A 23,584-nucleotide genomic window follows, 5' to 3' on the forward strand; every position below is an offset into this window, starting at 1 on the left:
ATTAATCACATTATAATGAATTAAACTGTTTTCCCTGGACATTTTCCCATTTTCCCTGAAAGCAGCTCAAGGACTCTTGAACCCAACTGCCAGTTTAACTATTAGTGTGAGTCTACTGTAATTCATTATGCAAAGCAAGGCCTTAGTATGAATGTAATATGAATATACAACTCATTACAAAGCCTCAGTGGTATTTTCTGTCATAAGAACCTGCTCATGATCCCCTGGATAAACCTGGTATGACCTGTTTTTTCCTCCTGAATAACAGCTAACATTTGCAGATTTTATTTTTTTTTGCAGATTTCAACCAAAATCAATGATACAGAAAATGGAAAGCTAAAAAATGTGTGTCATGCCGCTGTTCTGGTGTGTTTTAATCTATGATGTATAAAAAATGCCAAGGGGGACATGTTTACACACAATGTGTATGTGGAAATTTCTACATGCTAAAGGAGACTTAATAATGCACTCATTACTTAAACATCTTTATTACCTTGCTGTGGCCTCATTTGAGAAACAATTTTTCGGTTGCTAGGTCACATGTTTCCCTGCCTTATGCTTGTCATTTTTGGAAATCTGAAAATTCACCTTTGAAACGCAGCATGTTTCAAAGCGTGACCTTTATTTTAAGAGAAGGACATGACAGGATTTCTCACAGAAGTGTCATCTTACTGCGCAAAGAATAACAGACCTAAACAATAACTCTGTGAACAAGAAAACAAAATCCCTTTTGGCCATTAACTTGAACAAAGGTATTCCCAAGACATCAGAAAGATGACACACAGTTATGGAATAGTGTCAAGCTGCCTTCTCAGTCATGAATGGGAGATTGTCTTTCTAACATCATTCTGAACTTTTACACTGACTATAATATTAAAATAACACTGTTAGTTTTAAACAAGAATATGTACCCATATGCCCTGTCATAGTCTGTTCTTTCAAAGCCTTCTCCATCTTCCCTGTTTGACTCGAGCTGCCCTGTTACGTCATCACAGACTTTAAACTCTGATCTTTCTGTTTGGGCTGTGAACATACCACGAGTGATTGCTCACTCATATGAATTCAACACACACATGACCAAATACTTCCATACATAAATGCTGAAATATTGTGTATTAATATTTGCATCACAATTTTGTTTAGATCAAAATGATCAGTCAAGGACACAGATGGTCAGCCAGGGAGTATAGGGAGCTGTCCAACCAATTACATCCCCACTGCTGCCTACTCAGAGTGCATAACAATTCCGCTGAGCCGGTTCTATTTGACATTGTGAATGTGTCATGTTCATAGGGATGACTCCTTTCGGATCAGCCTGATGCAGCACTCGCAGACTTCAGTGGAGCCTAACATTCACCTGAAAAAAAAAAATGTCATGCAAGCACTTTTGCTAACAGTGAAAATCCCTCAGCTGCTCATCTCTCCAGTAGCTGTAAAAGCAGATGTGACTGCTGGAGTTGGCCAGTCTGTTGCCAAAATGAAAAGGGCCTACTAAATTGTCCTTGCTTGGTCTACACATTGAGTACAGTTCATAAGTCAGGTTAATACCTTTGCTTGGCCCTGTTCTCATTCTGGTTTTCATCACACATGTGCGTAAAATGAAACAACTCATGAACTACTTGTACTTTCACATTCGTTCGACATCAAGCAGGTTAAAACTTCTATTTATCTATTATCTCAATTTAGTGCCATGGATATTTTACATATGTTCTAGTAAACAAAGGGTTTCAGTCTGGAGTGTGGAGTACAACTACTGAATAATACTCACTGCTAAAAATAAGAAAAATAAAAAGTGAGACTTTATCTGCCCCTGAAATTAAAGCTCCAATGACAGTTAATTAAAAACATCCTGCTTCTGTGGTTTCTTCCTTTGGAAGAGCTGTTTCTGTTACTTAAAACTGATTGAAATGTACCAAGCCAGAGAATCGGCTTATTTTTAAACTTAAAGTAATTCACTCTTGATAATAGTTGATTTCAGTTAAATCATCCTAACTTCATAACAATCATTTCTGGGAAAATTACTATGCAGATTAAGTATAATCATGCACTGTGAACAATGCAGGAACCTTGAATACTGTCTATAAGAGAAACACAATGTGCTCATGTCTTTTCATCTTCAAGTCTGCTGCCAGCAAAAACAGAAAAATCAACCAAATTTCTCTTTTTCACATTATATTTGTGGTGAACCTTCGAGCACAAACAAGTACAAATCTTTCCTGATTTATTCACTGTTTTTCTAACCCAAACCTTGCTCAAAACCCTCGTGGTAGGTTTTACCCACTTAGTTGCAGCTTCCCACTTTATTTTAAACACTTATTGTTCCTGGCACAGATTTCTGAAGGACTTTCATTGGACATGTTTATAGTGGTTTCACAGAAAAACCTCCTGGCAGCTGTAGTCACAGCTGTAGTTGGCACAAAATAATCTGAACCAGACTCAGGTTTGATTGCCACTTGTATGAATTATAAGCCATCTACATCTGCATTTTTTCCAGCTGAGCCACCAACAAACTGGGGTTGACGTCGGACTACGTCATCACGCAGACGTCGCTGTGCGCACGCTCTTCAAAACGAGGCACGTTTGTTTCGGTTTGTTTTCATGGTGGATGTTGAATGACAGGGCACCACAGAAGTTGCTGATTGTGAAGCCGTTTGATTAAGAAACAGGTTTACACTGTGCGCAGACGAAGATACGGGGTGAGGACTTTTTTATTTTACCCAGACGCTGAAAAAAGTGTCCGTTGTTGTAAAGTTTACCGGAGCTAACAGTAGCTGTGTAGCTAACGTTAGCCTCCGCATCTCAGTACTTTCCGGCAGCCGTGCATGACTTCTGCAGAGCTTTTCTTTCACTACCCGGATGGAAAGACACACAAATAATCAAACTTAAAATCTTTCTGCAGGCGGAAGTTAACGAGGACACAAATCGTCATATACTTTTGCCGTTAGCTATCGTTACTTAGCCGCTAATTATGTGCTGTAATAGACTGGAAGATAGAAGATTAGTGTAACTTGTATAAGTCGTCATTTTTGAATACAAATTTTGCAAACGACTGTTTTAATGTTCAAATTAGTGCCTCATTTGTACTCTTTTGTCCGATCAGCAGTCACAGGCAAAGATATTCAGTTTAAAATAACCTTAATGCGAGACACACAAAAGCAGCAAAATTTTACATTGAGTACAACTTTCGCCAAACACTTTTCTTTCAATCGAATAATCAGTTGATTAACGATTTGTAAATCTGAAAATGCCCGGACTAGAAAGTTTTTCATTTGCACATAAGAAATGTTTTTAGTTTTAAATGTGGGCCTTGATCAGAGCCCAAACTAAATAAATGTACAGCTGAAATGTTTAGTTGATTAATTGATGAGTCCCTCAATAAAAATTAACAGGCAACTATTTTGATACTCAAATAATCGTTTTAATTTTTTTTTCAATAAAAAAAGCCAAATATGATCTAATTCTGACTTTGTGATTGTGAGAATGTATTGCTTTTCTTTGTCTTTTGTAATAGTAAATGTAATATCTTCAGGTTCTATACAGGTGGTTTCACAAAACAAGTAATCTAAAGAAGTCACTCTGGGGTTGAGGGCATTAGTTGCAGCCATTAACAAATGTAATATCTTCTTTATAATGTCATTATTTCACCAGTCTTTGACAACAAGTATGTCTGTGTGGTATGTTTTTGAAAAATCTTTACGTGCCATTTTTTAAATTTTATTTTATTTTGTTCTCCCTAGGATTATCAACATGTCTTCTCCTGAGCCCATCGTCAGGTCAAGACAGACTGAAAAAGAGGTCAACGGCGTTTCGACACAGGTCGTCTGTACAGAGTTCAGTAATTACATATTCGTAGTTCTCACTCAGTATGGCAAAATCGGAACATTGGTATCTGTCACACCTGACTCCAGATCTAATGATATCAGCACCCCAACATTTTCCACCAAAGTGCTGCTGGGCAAAGACGAGGTACGCTGGATGAAATTGTTCAGATAAATATTGTATCAGTGTGATATAGACTTGTTCACAGGACATCAGTCAGACTTGGTGCAACCGTGCAACACAGGGTAACTCATTTCATGCTGTGAAAGGGCAGAAGAGATTGGTTCTGACCTGCTGTGGTATATTTTGGAGAAATTAGATGTGTGCAGCTATGGAATCCAGTGGTCTGTTAAAATTTACACAAGGAAACCTATTTCATCTCTGCATGAGCATGTAATTTTCTAACCAGCATACAGTGCTGGGGTGGATCATCAATAGAGACTTGAATTAAACCAGTGTTTGCTTGTGGCATTGACAAGATACATAGTCTTTTTGTTTGTTTTTTTCACCATGGTAATTTTAAAAAGGCAATACTTACTATACACTATCTTGCAAAGTATGTGGCTATGATAGAGCACTGGTATGTAATGTAGTTTGTAGTAATGTGTGAACAGGTGAGTCCTCATCTCTTTTATTATCTAGTGTAATGTTTAACACAAATCCAGATAACCTGCCACAAGCCCATCATGTGTTTCATTAAAATAGAATGAAGTAATATTGTAAGATGTGCAGACTTTCCTTACTTTGGGAGAACTTCACAAAAATTAGTACTTTTCTTATGATGTGAGTGGAATACAACCCAATCAATAATTATGTATGGCAGTAAAGGCACGTTATAACTATTTATCATAAATGCAATGGCAGCAGTCTTTCTTTTCTGCACTACTTTTTCACAGTGTGAGATGACTTGTAAAAACCTGCGGTTTCTGACGATATGGAAAAATTATTTGCTATACACTTTAACCCCCTTGTACACTTTCACAGGCCAGCCATTGCACATTTTCAAAGTACTGTCAAAGTTCATTGTGTTCATTCATTTTCATTTACTAATTTTCTTCTGACGTAGATGTTATATTGCAGCAGTTCTGTATGTGATAGTTCAATTCCTGTTTTGTGTTTCTCTTTTCAGCCACTGACACACGTCTGTGCCAAAAACTTGGCAACGTTTGTGTCACAAGAAGCCGGCAACAGGCCTGTCTTACTGGGACTAGCACTAAAGGATTCTTCCATAGATTCAATTAAACAAATGAAAGAGATCATCAAAAGTTGTCAAGTGTGGTAGGAAGTCAACAAAACGGACACATAACTTTCTGGATGCCCTCAATGTCACATTTTTCTGTTGCGTCTCTTTAAACTTCAGGGATTTTACCCTTTCCTAAATGCCAGCCTGTAATTAAAACAAAACCTTGAGGATTGTGCCTCAAGACAGAAATGTATAAAACCAGTTTCATTTACTCTGATCCTTTTGATTTCTTGAGATAGGAATGAATGTGTTATGGAAAACACAATTTAGAATTTTCTGCACTCTACTGCGGTCTGAAAAACTGAAGATGGTGCAATGACTAAGTTATACTTTGCAAAATTATGGCCAGTAATTTCAGTTTCATCACTCTATGACATACACACCATCTTTACAGTTTTGTTTTATAATTTGTAATTCTTTATACTGTTATTTGTATTTCAGAAATTTTCTAAATTTGTGTCATGAGGAGAATTTAGAAATAAAACAGGCCACTTCTAAAAGTTTTTTTTTTTCTGTCTTTGAAACAAATGCCACTCAATCATCTCTACCCCCGTGAAGGACAGTTTGGGTTCAGCACTAGATAAACATTGTAAGTATCACAAATATCCCCATCAAACTGGGAAATGGGGTCAGGCCTTTTCTAATCAGGCAGAGGTCTTTGCTTCATTTATCAGTTACAGCTGTATAACAGGCTACAATGCAGTTAGACAGTCATTTAATGCTCCCTCAGTACTTCGAAGCAGTACATTCTGTTCTAGCAGTGTTCTGTAGATCATGAGAAAAAAAGTAGCATTCCAGGTGTTACCAACCTCAGAACTTTGTTTAGTGTGATGATTAAAATATTATATGAATGACTCAGTTGCAATATCTGTTCTCTTGCTGAATTTAAATTGGTTTTTGTGTTTCATTTGTTTTTGCCCTGCAATATTTAGCTACCTAAGCTTAGATATCACAGCAACATTTATTTCCATTATCAATTAATCTGATTATCTTCTTGAGTAATGGTCCAAGTGTTTCAGAAAATATTGAAGAAGGCCCATCACGGTTTCCTACAGCCAAAAGGGATGGCTTTAGATGTCTTGTTTTGGACCAACAGTCCAACCCCTCAAAATATTCAGTTTAATATCAGAACCAGCAGAAATTCTCACTTGAGAAGTTGGAAGCAGTGGATTTAGGGCATTTATAAAAACTGAATACCTATCAAAACTTAAGTTGTGTGTATATTATATTATATTATATTATATTATATTATATTAATTGTATGTCAGCTGTCTAATCAATTAATTAACCAGTCATTTCAGCTCTAGAGTACTGGTTGTTTTCTGGATGCCTGAGGAAATAATGTGTAATGGGGGTCAGCAGAGGCCCAGCCTTAGATTTTTGCCCATGGGCTCCTCAGGAGCTTTATCCGGCCATGACTATATAGGATTCCTGTGGCTACTAAATGTAAGTAAACATAGAAAATACTAACAGGTCAGAAATGGCAGCGCAGGCTCTGAACGTTAGCCCGACACTGCCATGACACAGGCAACGTGATGACGACATACGAACAGTGCGGCTGTGGTCACGTGGCCCATTCACCTGTGCCCAACCTGTTTATCTGCCGCTCCTCTGACCCGCAGCCTAAGGATAAATTCAAATCTCCGTCGTTTACCCTGAAAGTTTGACTTTTCACTGGTTTCGCGGAGTGAACGCCACAACTTACCGCAGCTTCTGTGTGTTTGTTGTCAGAGGTTTTGTTTGAGTTTTAACTGGCCGACTGTGAGGACTTCGACCTCGGTGAGGTGCTTGACTCAAACAAGGAAGTCTAGTCCGCTAAACCCGTCCTTGATGAAGTCGACGGGCCGTCAGTAACTGGCAGCAAATGCCCACGGTGAGCTACTCTGAAAGGAGCTTTTATTCTCGATGTTTATCCTCTAACGCTGGCTTGTGACAATCTTGGACTGTTTGCGGACAGTGCCATCTAAACAGGATAAAGCAGCTTCCAACCTCCTCGGGACAAGGTGAGCCGTTTGTTGACGCTAAAGAATGTGCATATCAGGGTTAAGATCATTTGAACACCATTTGCAGTAAAGCCTGTCACATATACAAACAGTATTGTCATTTCTAATTAAGTGTTTCCAGTTATGAAAACAGTAGAATCTAGATTTTGTTTTGTGCTCAGGAAGAAGCATGAAATCACCGGGGAATATTCCCCACAGGGGAGGTGTTCTTACATTTCACCTGTAAGCTCTGCTTTACACTGGGTTTTTGTGTTTTCTGTATGTTTCAGATGAACATTTCATTGGAAGACATGGATTTATCAGCCGAAAATAATTCTATTGTCCACCTGCCTGCGCCACTTCTCCCGGAGAAGTCTGACATCTCTAACATGACCATCATCCGAACCAGCAACGGGTCAATCATAGAGGACCAGATGTTTCTAAACACAGTGGCTGCTCAGACCCTTTCGGGGATATTTGTCTGGTCAGCCTTGCTCATAACATGCCACCAGGTGAGTTTGTCATTTAACAGAAGCCTCTGTTTTAAATATTCATGCTTGGAGAAACTAAAATCAGTGCATCTCACAGCACTAGTGAGCAATAAGGCCTCACAGTATTGCGCACTCAGTGATGTAAATATGTAATCAGAGGTGGTTGGGGAGTGAGAGATTGCACCTCCCTTGCCAGAGGACAGAAACAAATTTTTCTATCCATAAAGGCTTATTACCTTACAGCACAGTGCAGCAGATTCAGTCTCTCAGCTCACACTGCATATTTTCATACTCTCACTGCCACTTTGTCTTATCCAGTCATAAAGTATTTATTTCTTTCCCAGCAGGTATTATTCTTTCTACTTTGTACTTGCGCTGCCCCAGTGCATTGTGGGAATGTTTTTCTTACTTTATAGTTGACAGAGTCTATCAGATTAAAATAGGACGAAAATCCTTTAGCTGATTAAAGGACAATGAAAACCCAGTGAGTGCTCTTTGTGTGTCTGTGTGTTGGGGTAGAGATGGTTAAAAAGAATTAATGGCTCAGCACTGGCCACCTTTACCCAGAATCCATTCCATCGCTGTTGTAAATGAGTGTTTCTTCATGTGTGGGTGAGTTACCCACTGTGCGCAGATGATAGCTTATCATTATGGTTTTATCGTTTGCAGAGAATGCAGTAGGGTGCAGTGTATTATCAGCAGGGAAATCAATTGATATTGAGATAACATTTTACAGCATTATAAAGGATGAGGGTGTTGTTTTCCTGTTCACTGTGGTTTTAATGTTCTGCAGCTGTAATAGCTCCCAGATTTAGCTGATGATTTTATAACCCTTGTAGTGAACATTTATGCAACATCCTCAGGCCAGAAGCCATATGCCCGTATCATATTTATGTAAACACACATGTGGTCACAACTGTGTCTGCTATGTGGTGTAATTAGTTAAAGAGTTCTTAATATTTGCATAGTTTTGTAAGCCTTTTACCATCCTCACAAAGTATCAACATGTTGCATCTTGTGATCCAAAAACAATCCTTGTTTAGGGATTTGTGACTCAACATCCAGCAAATTGGTTTCTGTCTTTTTAATATAGTACTTCTTTGGCCAAACACTTGCCAGCAAGACATTTTAATTGAAGAAATAAACAGCAAGTGTACCGCAGGGAGAATGGAGCAGGTTGCAACAGGCATCCTTTCTGTCACACAGAATAAAATGGTCTGCAGGACTGTTGTTGCAATGCTGGTGGTGTTTCATCTGACTTGGCTCCAGAGGATTACTATAGACTCTTAAACTCACATTCTGAATACTAAACACAGAAAGACAATGACCTTAGATCCTCTTTTCTCTAAAGTTGCCAGTGCTTTTCGGACTGGTGGCTCATTTTTCTTGGAGGGGTTCTTGGGCCTTTTGCAACTTGAAGCATCTGGGATTAAGTGGAGCAGACTGGACTCATCCCCTAAAGAATGACTGTGTCATTTTTGGCACATGGCAAAGAGTATGTGCAAGAAAAACTGAGATTCCTCTGCCCCTAACTCTACTGTAAAGGCAGAAATAGCAGAAATGAGTTTTATTTGGGCTTGAAGCCATTATTCAGCATGCAACTATGAATTACTGTCAGGTCATCCGTATGGAGTTAGGAAGGACATCGGTCGACAGCCTGCCTCACTTCATATGTAAGAGATGGCCAAATACATCACACCCCCAGCCTCACAGTAATCAGGCTTTAATATGCAGCCTCTAATGGGCGTTTAATCAAGCTGCATGTGTTGATTAGAGTGAAACTCTGGGTGTTGAACAGTACTAACATTTAGCTTTCTCCCCCAAATGGCTGTTTTTAAAATTTAAAAAATGTTCTGAGCCACTGATGATAAGTTTTAAATTAAAATTGGCCAAAATAATGTCAAGAAGATTTCATTCAGCATGTGACACCAAGAATGGTCACAACTACTGGATATGGCTATAATAACTACAAAAAGTGGAGGTGAGGCTGATTGTCAGAAACACCAGTGCAAACCAGTGCAGAGTAGCCAGCTTCAGTTTGCACACATTTATGATTTAAAGAACAAAAAGTATGTGTCTTTATTGTTCTGTGTTCTTGTTTGCCAACAGGTTATGGCTATTTTTTTTTCTTTTTTGTAAAGAAAGACCTCAGGATTGCATAGATTAGTACTAGTCCCAGCTGTAGTTGAAATCAGAGCTGTAACTAATAAATATTTCCATTTTTGGTTTATCCTCAGATTTTTTCTTTCAAATAATTTAGTAAATTAGCAGAAAATAAGCAGGAAATTCTCACATTTGACAGACTGAAAACAGAATTTTGGCCATTTTGTATTTAGAAATAATGTAAATGATCAGTCAGTTAGTTAGTTAAATAGTTACTGATTAATAATTTTCTGTCAGTATACAAACACAATTAATTTGATAAATCATTTCAGCTTTGGTTGTAATTGGGTGAGTGGCTTTTGTATATTTTATGGATTCTTATTAGAATTGCTCTTGTTTCTTTAGAGAGTTATAGTTATTAGTCAAAAGTGGCTCGAACTTGGTGTGATTACTTGGATTGCCCCCTCACCCACAGTTGGTTGCCTAATGGGTAATAAGCATCTTGGTCAACTGAGAAACTTTTAGTTGGTTAGTAATTTTTTATTAAAGTGGTCTTTTTATGAAGAATGAGTCATAAGTCATTTCTTAAAAAACTATTACCACGTCTCTGGCATCGCAGTAATGTTCCCTCATATGCTTTGGTCTTCAATAAATACTGAATTTTAAGAGCTCTTTCAGTAATGCTGGAGAGACAATTTGACTGATTTTTAAATTAAGTCTTCTAATTATTTTGTTGAAGAGATCCTACCAGTATTACTCAGGTAAGATTTAAATTTGTAGTAATGTAAACTATTGACATGTTTGTGTTCCAAACCATGTGTTGGATCAGATATGTTGCCAAGGTAGGGTTAGTTACCCTAATGTTGTACATTTCAGTAGGGATTCAGAAATTCATCATCAAGATGTTGCCCATGGGTGTACAAACTTTTATATGTCTAAAAACTAAAGGTTAGTGGAATGAATGATAATCAAATGTTTTGCCATTATGCTGTGTGAATTACCCTAAATGTTGTCAGCTGCACTACATTACCTTTATGGAGGCTATATGGGGCGTGTGTGTGTTTAAGACCTTTATCAGCTCACTGAAATAAAGTTTATTTACTAATCCATTTGTCTCTGTATGTGAAGTTAGAGCTGTACAACATAAGGTGCGGTCAGTCTTAAGTTTAATCCTTGCTGCTGCATTTCATGGTGTCAGGTCTTTACTCAGACAGAGCACTAAGTGCAAGATCAACATGTAGCTATAAACAATACCTTCTAGATAAAAAAAAATATATATTATACATAATATTACATTATATTTTTCCTTCCTTTACAAGAGATGCTTGATAAACTTTAATCATTACTGTTGATACCTAAAGGCAATCCAATACCTACAACTCTCAAAGCTTATGAGGAAATGAAAATGGGCATTTAATGCAATGACCTGCAGATTAATCAATAATGTAAATAATCTGGTTATTTTCAGGCTATTTTACTTCAGAATACCATGGTTTTGTGAGATATTATTGAGAAGGCTAAGTCTGTTTTTCATGGCAATGCCTATGGAATAAAGATCCTGCATGTGAAAACATTTTCACATGGAGGCTACAGTAGATCATATTTTAATCTCATACATCATGAGCAGAAAGGAAATGTCCTAGTTAAATTCATAATCCTCTTCTATGTTTTTTCATATGTATGTTTTTCATTGCAGATCTATACACACCTTCGATCCTACACTGTCCCCAATGAGCAGCGCTACATCATCCGTATCCTGTTCATTGTGCCAGTCTATGCCTTTGATTCTTGGCTCAGCCTGCTCTTCATCAGCAACGACCAGTACTACGTGTACTTTGATTCCATTCGAGACTGTTATGAAGGTAAACATCACAAGCTGGTCAGTCATGGTGTTTCTGCTGCCCTAATATTTTAGAAGGCTGCCTGGAAAGGAAATATGAAGAACTCACCAAACTAGTTTTTCCCACCAGTCCATTGTTATCATGAAGATAGACCTCGTTATTTCAGGTGTTACATTTCTAGAAGGAGTAATTTTAGGAGCATCCATTTTTGCGCTCTGGTTCATTATGCTTGCAAATGGGCGGAAAAAGAAGCCTAGAGTGTGCTTTTTAGATTGGTTTATTTTAATAGTTTTTGATAATTTGATCTGCATAATTCTGCAGTGATTTTCTATATTGAAATATGATGTATTGTAATTAATGTAATAATTATGTGTTGAAGTTTTAAGACCAAAGCACTTCACCAGTGGCAAAGGTGAATCATATGCAAAATGGATTACAAGTAATTTGGGAGAGGGAAAAGTAGGAAATACATTATTCAGGAGATTAGTTTCCAGTTTGCAGGCCAATTTTGTGGCTGATTGATAGTGAGGCGCATCAGAAAGCAGTGAGACTGGGATACCACCAGCAGCCATGGCTAAAATATAATGAACCCTCTCTTGACTGGACACCATCTGCATTAGCTTCACTTAATCCCTCCTTAAATAGCAACAAAGGATTAGGAGGGGATTTCCAAGACACAGAACCCTTGGAAGCTTCTTAATGTAAGGACGGAAACATTTATTGTTCCAAAATGTAGGACTAATTATTTTTTATCATGTGGGCGTGTTCTCCCCTGAAATGATTTGACCTTTTTAAATGAAGTTATACTTGAGGGTGATGAGGAGTTATTGCTCGGTTAAAATCATGCCAGTAACCATTGTTTGATATTGGATGAAAAAGGAGTAACTCTTCTCTTTGTGTTACAGCATTTGTCATTTACAATTTCCTGAGCCTGTCCTTTGAGTATCTGGGAGGAGAGAGTGCAATCATGTCTGAGATTCGAGGGAAGCCAATACAGTGAGTGTTCTCATTGCAGTCTCTCATTGCAGATTTTTAGCGTTAGGTCGATTCAGAAATAATAAATGCTTCAACTCAGATGGTGCTAACAATGGTATGGCTTTGCAGTCATAAAAGGTGCAAGGTGCATCTTACTGCCCTTGAATTAGCATTTAGCTTGAACACCACAGTGAAAGTGCTGGCAATAAACAACCACAGTATTAGTCTGTGACAGTTATCCTTTATCTCAGAGCTTTTGACCAGCTGAGGCTGTGTTTTATGGCTGACTCAGCCACAGGGCAGCAGCTCTTTGCCAGGTTCTTAAGACAATGGAGACACTAATGTTGAGTCCTGATAAATGATGGCATTGCTCAACACCAGCCAGTGGAGACAAGGTATAAATTCTACATCTTATTTTAGAATAGTTCACTGCACTGCGTTGCTGTTACATGTCCTTTAGGACTTCCAAAGTCGTTTTCATCATTTTCTTTCTTAAAACCAGCAAGAACTTTTCATCAAACAATTTTAAATTCTATAATCTACAGAAAGCTTTTTTCACAAGGTATAGTCTTGACTGAAATAAGGGTGTAACTCATACATGTCAATGTTCAAGTTGAGTATGTTTTAATTACCTTCTCCCAGCCTTTCTCACATGTATTATATCATGTTAGCTACATTAGTATATTAGTAGCACGGCATTATTAAGCTTAGTTATATTTTAATTAATGTTGTACATATGTACCAGATTCAGTTTAATGTCATGTTTTGTAGAAAGAAGAGGAGAACAATAAGGCAGAGAACAATAAAGATTTACAAATCGCTTTACACTGCAAGCAAATCTCAATTTGTTTCACAAATTTGTTTGGCTGAAAGTTCAGGCTCTTATTTGCAAGTGCTCAGGTAGCATTTGACCTTCACCTGTCTGTATTGGATAAAAAGAAGGGAAAAAAACAGATAAAACAATTAGAGATGTATACATTTGGAAAACAGTGAAATACTGTCCAAAAATGTGCTGATACCTCTGTAGAGTCTGATGGTTAAGAGCACCTAAAGCACTCTGAAGAGCACCTCAGGGCTATGAAGCCGAAGGTGCTGTGTAGCTGCATGAGACTGATTGGGAGTTGTTACTTAGGATGAGGCTGAGATTAGTCCTAATCTTCCTCTCTGCTGCTGCCTCTAGGTTCAGTCCTACAGCAGAGCACAGTCTTTCCTCACCAGTTTATTCAGTTCATCTGCCTCACTGCCCCCGAAACTGCCTTTTAATCACATCACCACAGACTTAAAGTAATAATACTAACAAAGACTTTTCTTTCAGTTTACATGATTGGCTTTTGCATCGCTCTAAATAACTCCCATTGATTTGGTCAAAAGGTTAGGAACTAACACAGCCAACTAAAGGAGTAATATCAACTAGGGCTGCAACAAACAATCATTTGCATTATCATTTAATCTGCTGATTGTTTTCTTGATCAGTCGATCAGCTGTTTCATCTGCAAAATGTTGGATATAATGATAATAATGAAAAATGCCAGCCACAGTTTCACAGAGCCCAGGGTGCTGTTTCAGATGTTTTGTTTTGTTTTTGGAAAGTCCCCCCGACATTGGAGAGGATGGAAGAAGCATGTCTTCGAGTTTTGCTTGAAGAATTACTAAAATAATTTACTATAAAAACAGTTTCCCATTAATTGTCTTTTGACTAACTATTAATAAATGAATCATATGAACTCTAGTGTCAACAAAAACTAAATATTTCAAGCAAGTTTTTCTGGTATGACTGTTGTGTTATGTTTTATATGTGTTTCTGTCTTACAGTTGGTGTTTTCTGATTCTTTACATTGGATGTTTCAGTGTTGACATAATTTATTAGCACCTTGTTTCTTGTTGACTTCGCAGATCAAGTTGTCTGTACGGTACCTGCTGCCTCGTTGGTATGAGCTACTCCATTGGCTTTTTAAGATTCTGCAAACAGGTGAGCTTCAATCATCCCCTTATCTGTTCTCTAGAGATGTTGTGTCAGACCACTGAAATAAATTTACACACACTGAAAACAAGAATACATCAAGCCACAAAATAAATAAATAAACAATACTGTGCTGTAAATTACCATTCCATCCAGATCTCTAGGCTGCTTTAAAATGACAGCTGTTATAATTGGCAGTGCACTTTTCAGAGGATAACGTCTACTGTTTAAAAAAAAGAAAAAAGAAAGAAAGAAAAACAAAAGCAATTGAGACCAGGTGAAAGCAGCTTGATAATATACACAGAGAGATGATATGAGCTGCCAGCGCAGAGCTCACTCCTTACGTCCTGGGATACTGCACAAGCTCCCAATCTTATGCTGATGGAAATTGGAACTGAGAGTTACGTCTTCAAAGCAAAATACATAGTGAAATGAACATTTTTTTTTTTTATTAAGTGGCATAAACACTCAATGTGCCTTGAGAAGAACCCCATGTGAAGTGCTTTAAAAGGAAAAGCTTGCAAGTGTTCTCTGGTGGCATCTCTGAAAGACACAGTTAAAGATTATTTGTCTGTGAGAGGACAATTGAAGATCAGTACAGCAGATTTTAAAAACAGCATTGCACTAAAACCCCAGTCAGTTATTTGCAGTTTTTTGGGTGGTCTGAAAGTGGAGAGTTTCCTGCTTTTAAAGTAGCTCACCTTCATTGCCATTCATGGAACAAAGTTTCAGAAATCAATGTATCGAACGCTTCAGAAAATTATTAAATGCTGTTTTGCAGGTCCTCTCCCACAAAGCAATGGATTTGAAAGTATGATTAACTGCTGTCATACACATTAATTTATTCTAAATAGGTTGCTTAAGTCCTCTGTTGTATTGATCATGTGGTGCTGTGGCTTGGAGTTAGAAAAACAACAGCGTGCTCTCGTTAAGAGACAACTTCAGGTGAGGTAAAGTCTCATCCTGGACTAAACTGAAATCTCTTCAACGGTCTTCACAGTCAAGTGCTAAACAGATAAGACCCTGGCTGAGCACAAGATCTGAAAAGGCCTTGATCCTTTTTCTGCAGGGTAAAAAACATTAAAATTCTTTGCACATTTTGGGGAAGTTTTAGTGTGTGATTAGAAGAGGGGTTAACAAATGAATCACTGATATGGAAAAGCAGCTTAGAGTTATGGTGGTTCTCTGAGATAAGGTTAGAGGATGAGCTCTTGCATCCTAAACTGTTTTTTGACATTTCAGTTGTGTTGCAGGACACTTTAGGGCGTTATTTTCCAGAAACCGGGCACTAGTTGCATCCTGGAGACCCCAGGGGCAGCTGTTACACTGGTGAGGGCCAATATGGATCCAAAAAATAGTAATACAATGAATAAACTGCAAGTGAATGTGGGTGTGACCAACTAATTTTTGCAATTTTAGTAGCATAAACTAAGCACTACAGCTGAAAAAAGCACTACACCTTCGTGATTTGCCACAACCATACAAAAACTACAGTAACTTATCTGGCAATAAAATCTGTTTTTAATGTTCCTGTGTTATTGTATTTAGTGTGTTTACAGAGCTCATACTGTGAATAGCTAAAAAATAAAAAACACAAAACAGCCAGGTCATTACCAAAAATATATGCTGCCATCTGATGAATATGCATTAGGACTGTCTTTGTACTACAGCTGGTTTTACACCAGCACAAAAATAAGCCCCTACTTACTTTTGTTTTCTGCTTTTCTTTCCTTAAAGGGAAGAACAGCAATAAGAATACACAAGCAGTTGATATTAAAAAAAAAATTATCCTTCTTGATGCTGAGTACACTTTTTATCAAAGAGGCCTCTCTCAGTTTCGTTGCAGAAATTAAAGATGCAAGAGTAGACAGCAGCACAGAGGCTGGGAGAGGAGTGTGAGGCAACAAGACAATAAAAAACAATGGCCTTGTGGTCCGATACATAGAATCATAATTAAACTGTTATCAGTTTGGATAGCTCAGCTTTGGAGGTCTGTTTGTAATACACAAAGCAGAGGGGTGTTGCTATTAATTGGGACTCAGGAGAAATTTAAAAATCAGTTCTGTCGATAGTTGCCACCGGTGAACTATTGCAGTGAACTCTGAGGAGGTCAAAATTAAAACAGAAAGAAATTGCTTGGGGTCATTTCAAGTGGTGAATTCTCAATAAAGCGTTATTTGGTTTTGTTATGGAAAACATCGGCAGACTGCTGACAAAAAAACATGGGAAAGGTCAGTGGTGACGAATCGGATGGATTTGAACATTATCCTAAATTCACCTAACACTTTGATGCACCAGTTTGCAGAAGAGCTGTTTGTCAAGCTGCTGACCAGGCAGCATAATACCTCACAAATATAGAATTAACATATCCTCTTATCTTACACTTGTATCATGCAGTATACACTGACACTCACATGAAGCTTAGTTTTAAAGTTCATCTCTTGGTCCGCATAGAGTCTGTATGCATGGATGCAGTTACTAACTCTAAATTAATTTGAAGCAGAAGCCGTGGTTGACTTTTAATCCACTGGCATTATGAATGTGCATTGTGTTTTGAATATCAAGCATGTCGGGAAGTATCATGCTAAATTATTTGCTTTGAGGATATTCACCGTGACAATCTGGCACTAGAACAAGCAGAGAGCAAGTAAAGACTGTCAGTTCTAAAAGCTACAAAGTAAATCTGTTATATAAATGATTATTGATGTCATTTTGTAAAGCCCATCATTGGCCCTGGCCATTCTTTAAAAAAAACAAACAAACAAACACTCCTGATTTGTTGATTTCAAGTGCTGCAGCAGTGATGGAAGTTTAGAGCAGCCTCTGTCAAATTGGTTGGTTCAGGCTTCAATACACAACACAGTGGACACTTGTCCTCCATCCTTATATTGCATGCAGGTCTACAACCCTCTGTGTTTTCTGTTATCCCAGTCAGTTCCCATCCACATCAGCGCTAAGACATCAGCATCAGATGAGTTATTTTCTAGGGTTTGGATGGAAAGATGTCCTTGGCAAAGAATGCATTCTGTATGTTTTTTAGCTTAGCAGAAAGACTCAGAATAGGGAAACGCACCTACCAGCACCTTGCTAATAAACAGGCATATCTCATTTGTTTTATGTGTACACCAAAGTTTAAAACTGTCAAGCTGCTGTTTTATGAGGGGTTATTGGGAGGACTGTTTCCTCACCCTGAGCAGTTGCCAGGTGACTGCAAAGACTCCAGAAAGTACTTGCTTAGAGCCAAGAAATAATCCAGTACATAGCTGCCTGTCAAACAGTGCATTGTTATTTTTACAGTTAGGTTCTGAAACATGTTAATGAGTGAGCTTTAGAGCTGAGGATAGGTGGATTTTGGTACATAGGTGTAGCCTCATATGTTTGTCCTGAGTGTTTGCATATATAGAGCAAGGAAAAAAACGTAAAATGCATTGCTGTAATAGTGAAAGTGACTAATGGCCACTGGGTAGATTAAAGGGATTGGGAGACATGGACACTTGCTCGTTGTCAGTGAGGAGTTACAGATCTTTTCCATCTAATTAGATGTAGAAACTGATTCTGACGCCCTTCTTCATCCTTCATCCTTCATCCTCCTCTTCCTCCTTCATGGTGTCCTTGCTTGTTTGGGTGTCTCACGCTGAATTGTAATGTGTTCTTCAGGCGACTCTCCAGTTCTGCGTTGTCAAACCCATCATGGCAGTCATCACCATCATCCTCCAGGCCTTTGGCAAATATCATGATGGAGATTTTAAGTGAGCAGCACCTCTCTTTGCATTTCATTCTTCATGTATCTTATGCATCCATGCCATTGCCAGCAGGCTTGTTTACTGTTTATGTGTATACGGAAACATTTTGCAAATGGAGATAATTATATCACCTCTTCACAGCAGGCACAATGAAAATGTTTGGAATTAAAGTTTTATTTTAAAGCTGAAAGTGCTGGGTTCAAACTTTGCAGGTACTCTGCTGCATGTTGTCCCAGTGGTGTCTCTGTCCTAACCATAATCACAGCCTCTTGGGTATTGATGGTATTGCAAAAAATAATTTAGAAGTTTTTGCAATATGGACTAAAGAAATTATATCGCAAGTTTTCTCCAAGTGTAGTAAGTGTTCTGAAATGAAGCCCCCTAATTCTTATTGTATGTTACACTCGGTGAAGCATGGTATTACAAAGCCAGATGTATTGTTTCATTTCATACTTTTACTTTGGATGTCAAGTGATGCAAAGGCTGCGGATAAATTGCAGACTGACAAATTTAATTTTAGTGGCTCTCAGTGCTTCAGATGAGCCAATAAGGGTCTCAACAGAATATGAAAGGGTAATATATTCAATAAAATTGCCTTTAGAGTGTAATCAAAAGCTATAAAATCTGCAGCCCATAAACTCCGTCTGACTGATTTTCAGGTGCTCTTCTCCTCCTCTCAGTTCAGTATCTCTTTCTGAAGAATCAGCTGTGACAACACTTGTTTCTAAACTACACAGGAAAAGCACAGAGTTCAACGAGGGCTTGAGACAGAAGTTTCCAATCAGCTTTATATCGTCACCCTGTTACTGTCGAGCCGAAAGATGACATGATTAAATTCTTCCTGCTTATTTCTCTAAATACTTCAACAGCAAAATTAGCAGGCAGAAATAATTGTTTTTTTTTTCATGTCTTTCTTTAAGCTCTGTCGCAAAGCCGTGATGATTGTTTACTTATATGCTTCCATCCAAGCATGCCCTCTATACGGCATAAGTATAGAGTAGTAATTAGAGTAATTAGTATAGTCACAGCTGAGTCCTCAGAGAAGCTCCACAGAATGCAAAAAAGGCAAGGGTGACAATAAAATATAGACAAATCTGCCTGTTTATCAGATGTGTCCTGAAATTAGAAGGACGTGTTCAAACAGCCTTTATTAACTGCTTGTTCATGAAGAGGACAGAAAGGCTTTATTTCCTGGTGTCCAATGTAATATGTCTGATAATATCATCAAATATAAGCTGGAGTGGAGTCAAAACATGAAAAAAATTATTGCTGTTAGAGAACTTTGGGAAGTCACCGTACATGGGCTCGTCATATGATCACGGATGGAAAAATGTCACATCGTTGTAAATTTACCACATTTGTAAAGATAGCGATTCTCCTTCTCTGTTTCTGTGCAGCGTCAATGGAGGATACCTGTATATCACAATCATCTACAACTTCTCAGTCAGCCTGGCCCTCTACGCTCTCTTCCTCTTCTTCTTCGCGACAAGTGACCTGCTCAGACCGTACGAACCAGTGCTCAAATTCCTCACAATTAAATCTGTCATCTTCTTATCCTTTTGGCAAGGTAAGTCCATCCCTCTGCTTTTTTTTGTTGTATCTGTACCAGTACATATAAGCATAAACTAATCATGAAAATGTTGCTGCTTTGTAGGAATGGTCCTTGCCATCTTGGAACGCTGTGGCGTCATCCCCAACGCCCTCTTCATCGATGGACAAGAGGTCGGCGCTGGCACCGTGGCAGCAGGCTGGCAGAATTTCATTATCTGCATCGAAATGTTCTTTGCTGCCATTGCCCTCCGATATGCCTTCACCTGCACCGTCTACCAGGAGAAAAAAAATGAAGTGCCAGGTGAGCGCTGTAGTCAGTGCAGAGAGCAGCGAAAAGCTTGAACGTCTTGTCCTCGCCTTGAAAATATGTTGACATGCTCCGAGGCTAATTGCCCTTCTCCCCCACAGAATAAGCACTGGCAGGGGCTTGAAAGTGTTAGCAGTAACAGTAGCCTAATTGCTTTGTTTTATGCCTTTTTCAGCCATTTAGACCAGATAAGCTAATTTTTTTAAGTTAGATTCCACAATCAATCCCTCTATTTTAACTAATAACCAAGCTGGAATGTCAGCATATTAGCAAATTTGTATTTCAGTGTAGTGCTGTCGTGAGCAATGTGTCAGTCAGGTTGGAAGTCAGCAGGGGTAGCCATCAGCCTAAGGGACAGAAGACAGTTACCATTAAATCAAAGCAGAGGAAGATGAAGAGGAATTCAAAGTACAGTACAGAAAATACCGGGCAGCGAGCGGCAACCGTTTGACGTCAATGCTGCTTGCAAGTAAAAGACAAATGGAAGCCAAGGGAAAAGCCCTGTGCAGTGATATCAATCATTCTGCCATTTTTTTTCCTGCCATAGGAAACCCTCTGTCCCCTTGAGCTGTTTAATATGCAGAATTACTGGAAGTGATGGTGAAAACTCAAATTTCTGTATCAGTTTATCAGCATTTTAATATGTTTTTTTTGTTTGTTTTTTTTTTAATCAAGATGGAAATCAAAGAAGGCAAAGACATAAAATTAATGCCCATTTGGAAAGAAATTCATTATTCATCTTGCTGTCCAGTTAAACATATAATAATAATAATAATAATCTTGCTCCACAATGTTGGACAGCTCATCATTAAATTCCCTCTTTGTGTTATTTCTTCAGCCATCCTTTCTCCTCTTATAACAGAACTTCTTGGCTCTAATATAAACAGTCGAGTTCTGCTGCTTGCACCCCCACCCTCGGGGGCTGATGTGTGTGATTGCAGAGGTTGCAGCACCCCTGGTTTACCGTTCCTCTGCTTCAGCCCTGCAGACCAGGCAGGCAGGCTGTAAGAAAGAACTCAGCAGACCGTGCCTAAATGCCTTGTACTCCCACCCCACCTTGCCCTTCTCTTTGCCACCTCCAATCCATTCCAGACAGCACTGCCAGTGACCCTGAAACAGAAGGCTGTGGATGTCTGCCGGCTCTCTCTCTTTCTTTTTGCTTTGGACACCCTTTTAGTTCTTGGGTAAATTCAACCTGGCTCACAGCTGGGTGCTAAGGGACCATCGTTGGAAATGGTGGCTGTGACTGAATTCTGTTCAATCCACTAATATACTGCAGCCTGTGAAAAGGCCATGAGGCCAAAGAAATAAATCATGCCTATTTAGTGATTTTTATTTTTTAATCTTTTGATATTACTGCTGCTGTGTAGCAATAAACAATTAATTTAAAGGCACTGAAAGTATTTTTTCCTCAATCAGCTTATTCTAAAAGATGTGGTTATATGTGAACACAAAATCTTCTGCTTGAGATTAGCTGAGTTTTTGGAGTGATAAGCACTTAGTAATTTATCAAGCAAAAATGTATTTTATCTGTTGTTGGTGCCATTTGAAGATGGTACTCTGAGCTATGGGAACTTGTGATATTTGTCCCATTTTTTGACATTTTATTGGTAGACAATGACAATACAAACAATATATAACTGTAATTACTAGTATTTTATCTAGTATATACCTCAACTCCAATTGTGAAACCAGTATGCTGCCACGGCATTCAAGCATTTTGCTGTAATTCCTCTTCAAGAAATAATATTAGTAATTCACTGAAAGCATTTTTACTCACAAGTCTTTATTTCTCTGACATCTTCTTCCCCTTATTTGTATTCAGATGCACAGAATGATCCCCATGCTTCTGAACACAAATAAGCAGCTTTAAATCAAGGATTTAAAGCGACAACATCTTAGTCACATCCGTTTTTGTGTGACCAATTAACTCCCTCTGTCCCTGTACACGTGTTGTTTCTGCAGAGAACATCCCCCCAATGCAGAGCATCTCCAGCGGGCTCAAGGAGACCATAAACCCTGGAGACATGGTGCAGGATGCCATCCACAACTTCTCCCCGGCCTACCAGCAGTACACCCAGCAGTCCACGCAGGAGGTGGTCCAGCCCAGTACGAATGGAAAAGTGGCCACAAGCAACAAGAGCTCCCGCAAGTCTGACAAAATCATGCTGATTACCTCTGATGATGAATTCTAGACATTTTTCCAGCAAAGTCCAGGTGTTTGTGTCCTTGCCACTCCTATCTCTGACCCCCTGGGGAAACAGCTGTATCGCATATCGCACAGAACTGGATTGAATCCAGGTGTTTAATTTTCATTATCCCAGTATTTAAGATGGACCGCTTACTTCTGTCCTGTTTTAATGAATAATTTAAGCACCAAGAGGAGGATGAAATTGATAATAGTTTTAAAATCGATGGCTTAATGACCAGAGGACTCATCTGCCAACATCATATCAGTAAGAATCACAGGAAAATGACATATTAGCTTCGCTGTATCAGAGCAGTCTGGAGCTACACGTTTTCTTTGAATCAAGTTGCTGGATGTTCAGCAGTGTCCCTGATCCTGATTCTGCTTCTGTCATTATGTCAGTGCTCGCTCTCTGGCCGTATGAAGTGTGTTCCTCTGATTCATGTCAGTTTCAAAGAGGAGATGATTAATATGTGACTCCAGGTGGGAAGCAGGGGAGCCAGCGATGGCTGGGAATGTCGCTTCATGGACTGTCTCGCATCTGCTTGTTTGAAGTATTTGCTGAGCATTCCGCTGCATGGTTTTCTGTCAAATGGAAGGATTCGTTCAAAGGCACATTAGTTTTGGAGCAGGCACTTCAAACTGCAGACTGTAGCACTTCGCAATCCTTTGTATCTACCACGGCATGGACAAATTGGATAAACCTGTCTCCTACAAAGTGGGAGTTGTATTATTCTCATTAATTTTCCCGGCATGCTAAAGAGCACAATTCAGTGCAACTAGACAGCCGTTAAATAGACATGAACAATCAGTCTTTTTGCAGCTTGCACACTATAACAAATTCTTTTTGCCGAGCCTTTTTGTGTTTGATATGTTCACGCCACTATTCATGCTATAATTCCATCTTCCAGGGATTATGAAATGTGTACAGAAATTGATTGCTGTTAATTCTGCTATTTAATATGTTTAATTTGTGTAAAAGAAAAAAAAAGTCTTTGTTTGAATTCTGAATTGGGAAGATCTTAATGTATTTAGTGTGTGCAGTTCAGGCGTAGTCAGATCAAACCAAAATCTGTGTGGGGACAGGAGACTTTCTGCAGTTTCTTCTCCCATTGTTTTTACTAGAAATGTTATCTGTGTTTGTCACATGGGAGACATATATCTTTCTAAGTAATTTAGATGTTGAGAAACTGGTTTTGTGTAGCAAGTAACAGTTTGTTGAATTTTGATACCCTCTTGTGCCAATGATAGCTGTCTTTCTGGGAAAGCAGAAATTAATTTACAGTTGGGTACAAAAATATAGAAAATAGTTGTTGACAAATGTCTTTTAGTCGTGTTTGGCACTCGTGCAAAATAAAATTTTTGTTTTGCCTCTGTAACT

The 23,584-nt window shown here is 38.6% G+C and overlaps 2 protein-coding genes across 3 annotated transcripts; both read left to right on the forward strand.

Annotated features, from left to right (window-relative positions):
* Nucleotides 1–2,574: 2,574 nt before the first annotated feature.
* Nucleotides 2,575–5,779, forward strand: psmg3 (proteasome (prosome, macropain) assembly chaperone 3). Its single transcript, XM_041061731.1, has 3 exons — nt 2,575–2,696; nt 3,738–3,966; nt 4,949–5,779. The coding sequence occupies exons 2-3, from the start codon at nt 3,748–3,750 to the stop codon at nt 5,099–5,101; spliced, it is 372 nt and encodes a 123-aa protein (XP_040917665.1). The 5' UTR covers nt 2,575–2,696; nt 3,738–3,747; the 3' UTR covers nt 5,102–5,779.
* Nucleotides 5,780–6,638: 859 nt separating this feature from the next.
* tmem184a (transmembrane protein 184a) lies at nt 6,639–23,579 on the forward strand. 2 transcript variants are annotated; one of them, XM_041061802.1, is made up of 9 exons: nt 6,639–7,065; nt 7,335–7,556; nt 11,335–11,500; nt 12,385–12,475; nt 14,348–14,423; nt 18,072–18,163; nt 19,555–19,724; nt 19,812–20,009; nt 21,981–23,579. In XM_041061802.1, the coding sequence occupies exons 2-9, from the start codon at nt 7,335–7,337 to the stop codon at nt 22,208–22,210; spliced, it is 1,245 nt and encodes a 414-aa protein (XP_040917736.1). In that variant the 5' UTR covers nt 6,639–7,065; the 3' UTR covers nt 22,211–23,579. The 2 variants fall into 2 exon arrangements, with proteins under 2 accessions (XP_040917736.1, XP_040917734.1); XM_041061800.1 differs by having other exon boundaries at nt 6,639–6,935.
* Nucleotides 23,580–23,584: the final 5 nt, after the last annotated feature.

Source organism: Toxotes jaculatrix, chromosome 18 (assembly GCF_017976425.1).
Source record: "Toxotes jaculatrix isolate fToxJac2 chromosome 18, fToxJac2.pri, whole genome shotgun sequence".
Lineage (NCBI taxonomy): Eukaryota > Metazoa > Chordata > Actinopteri > Toxotidae > Toxotes > Toxotes jaculatrix.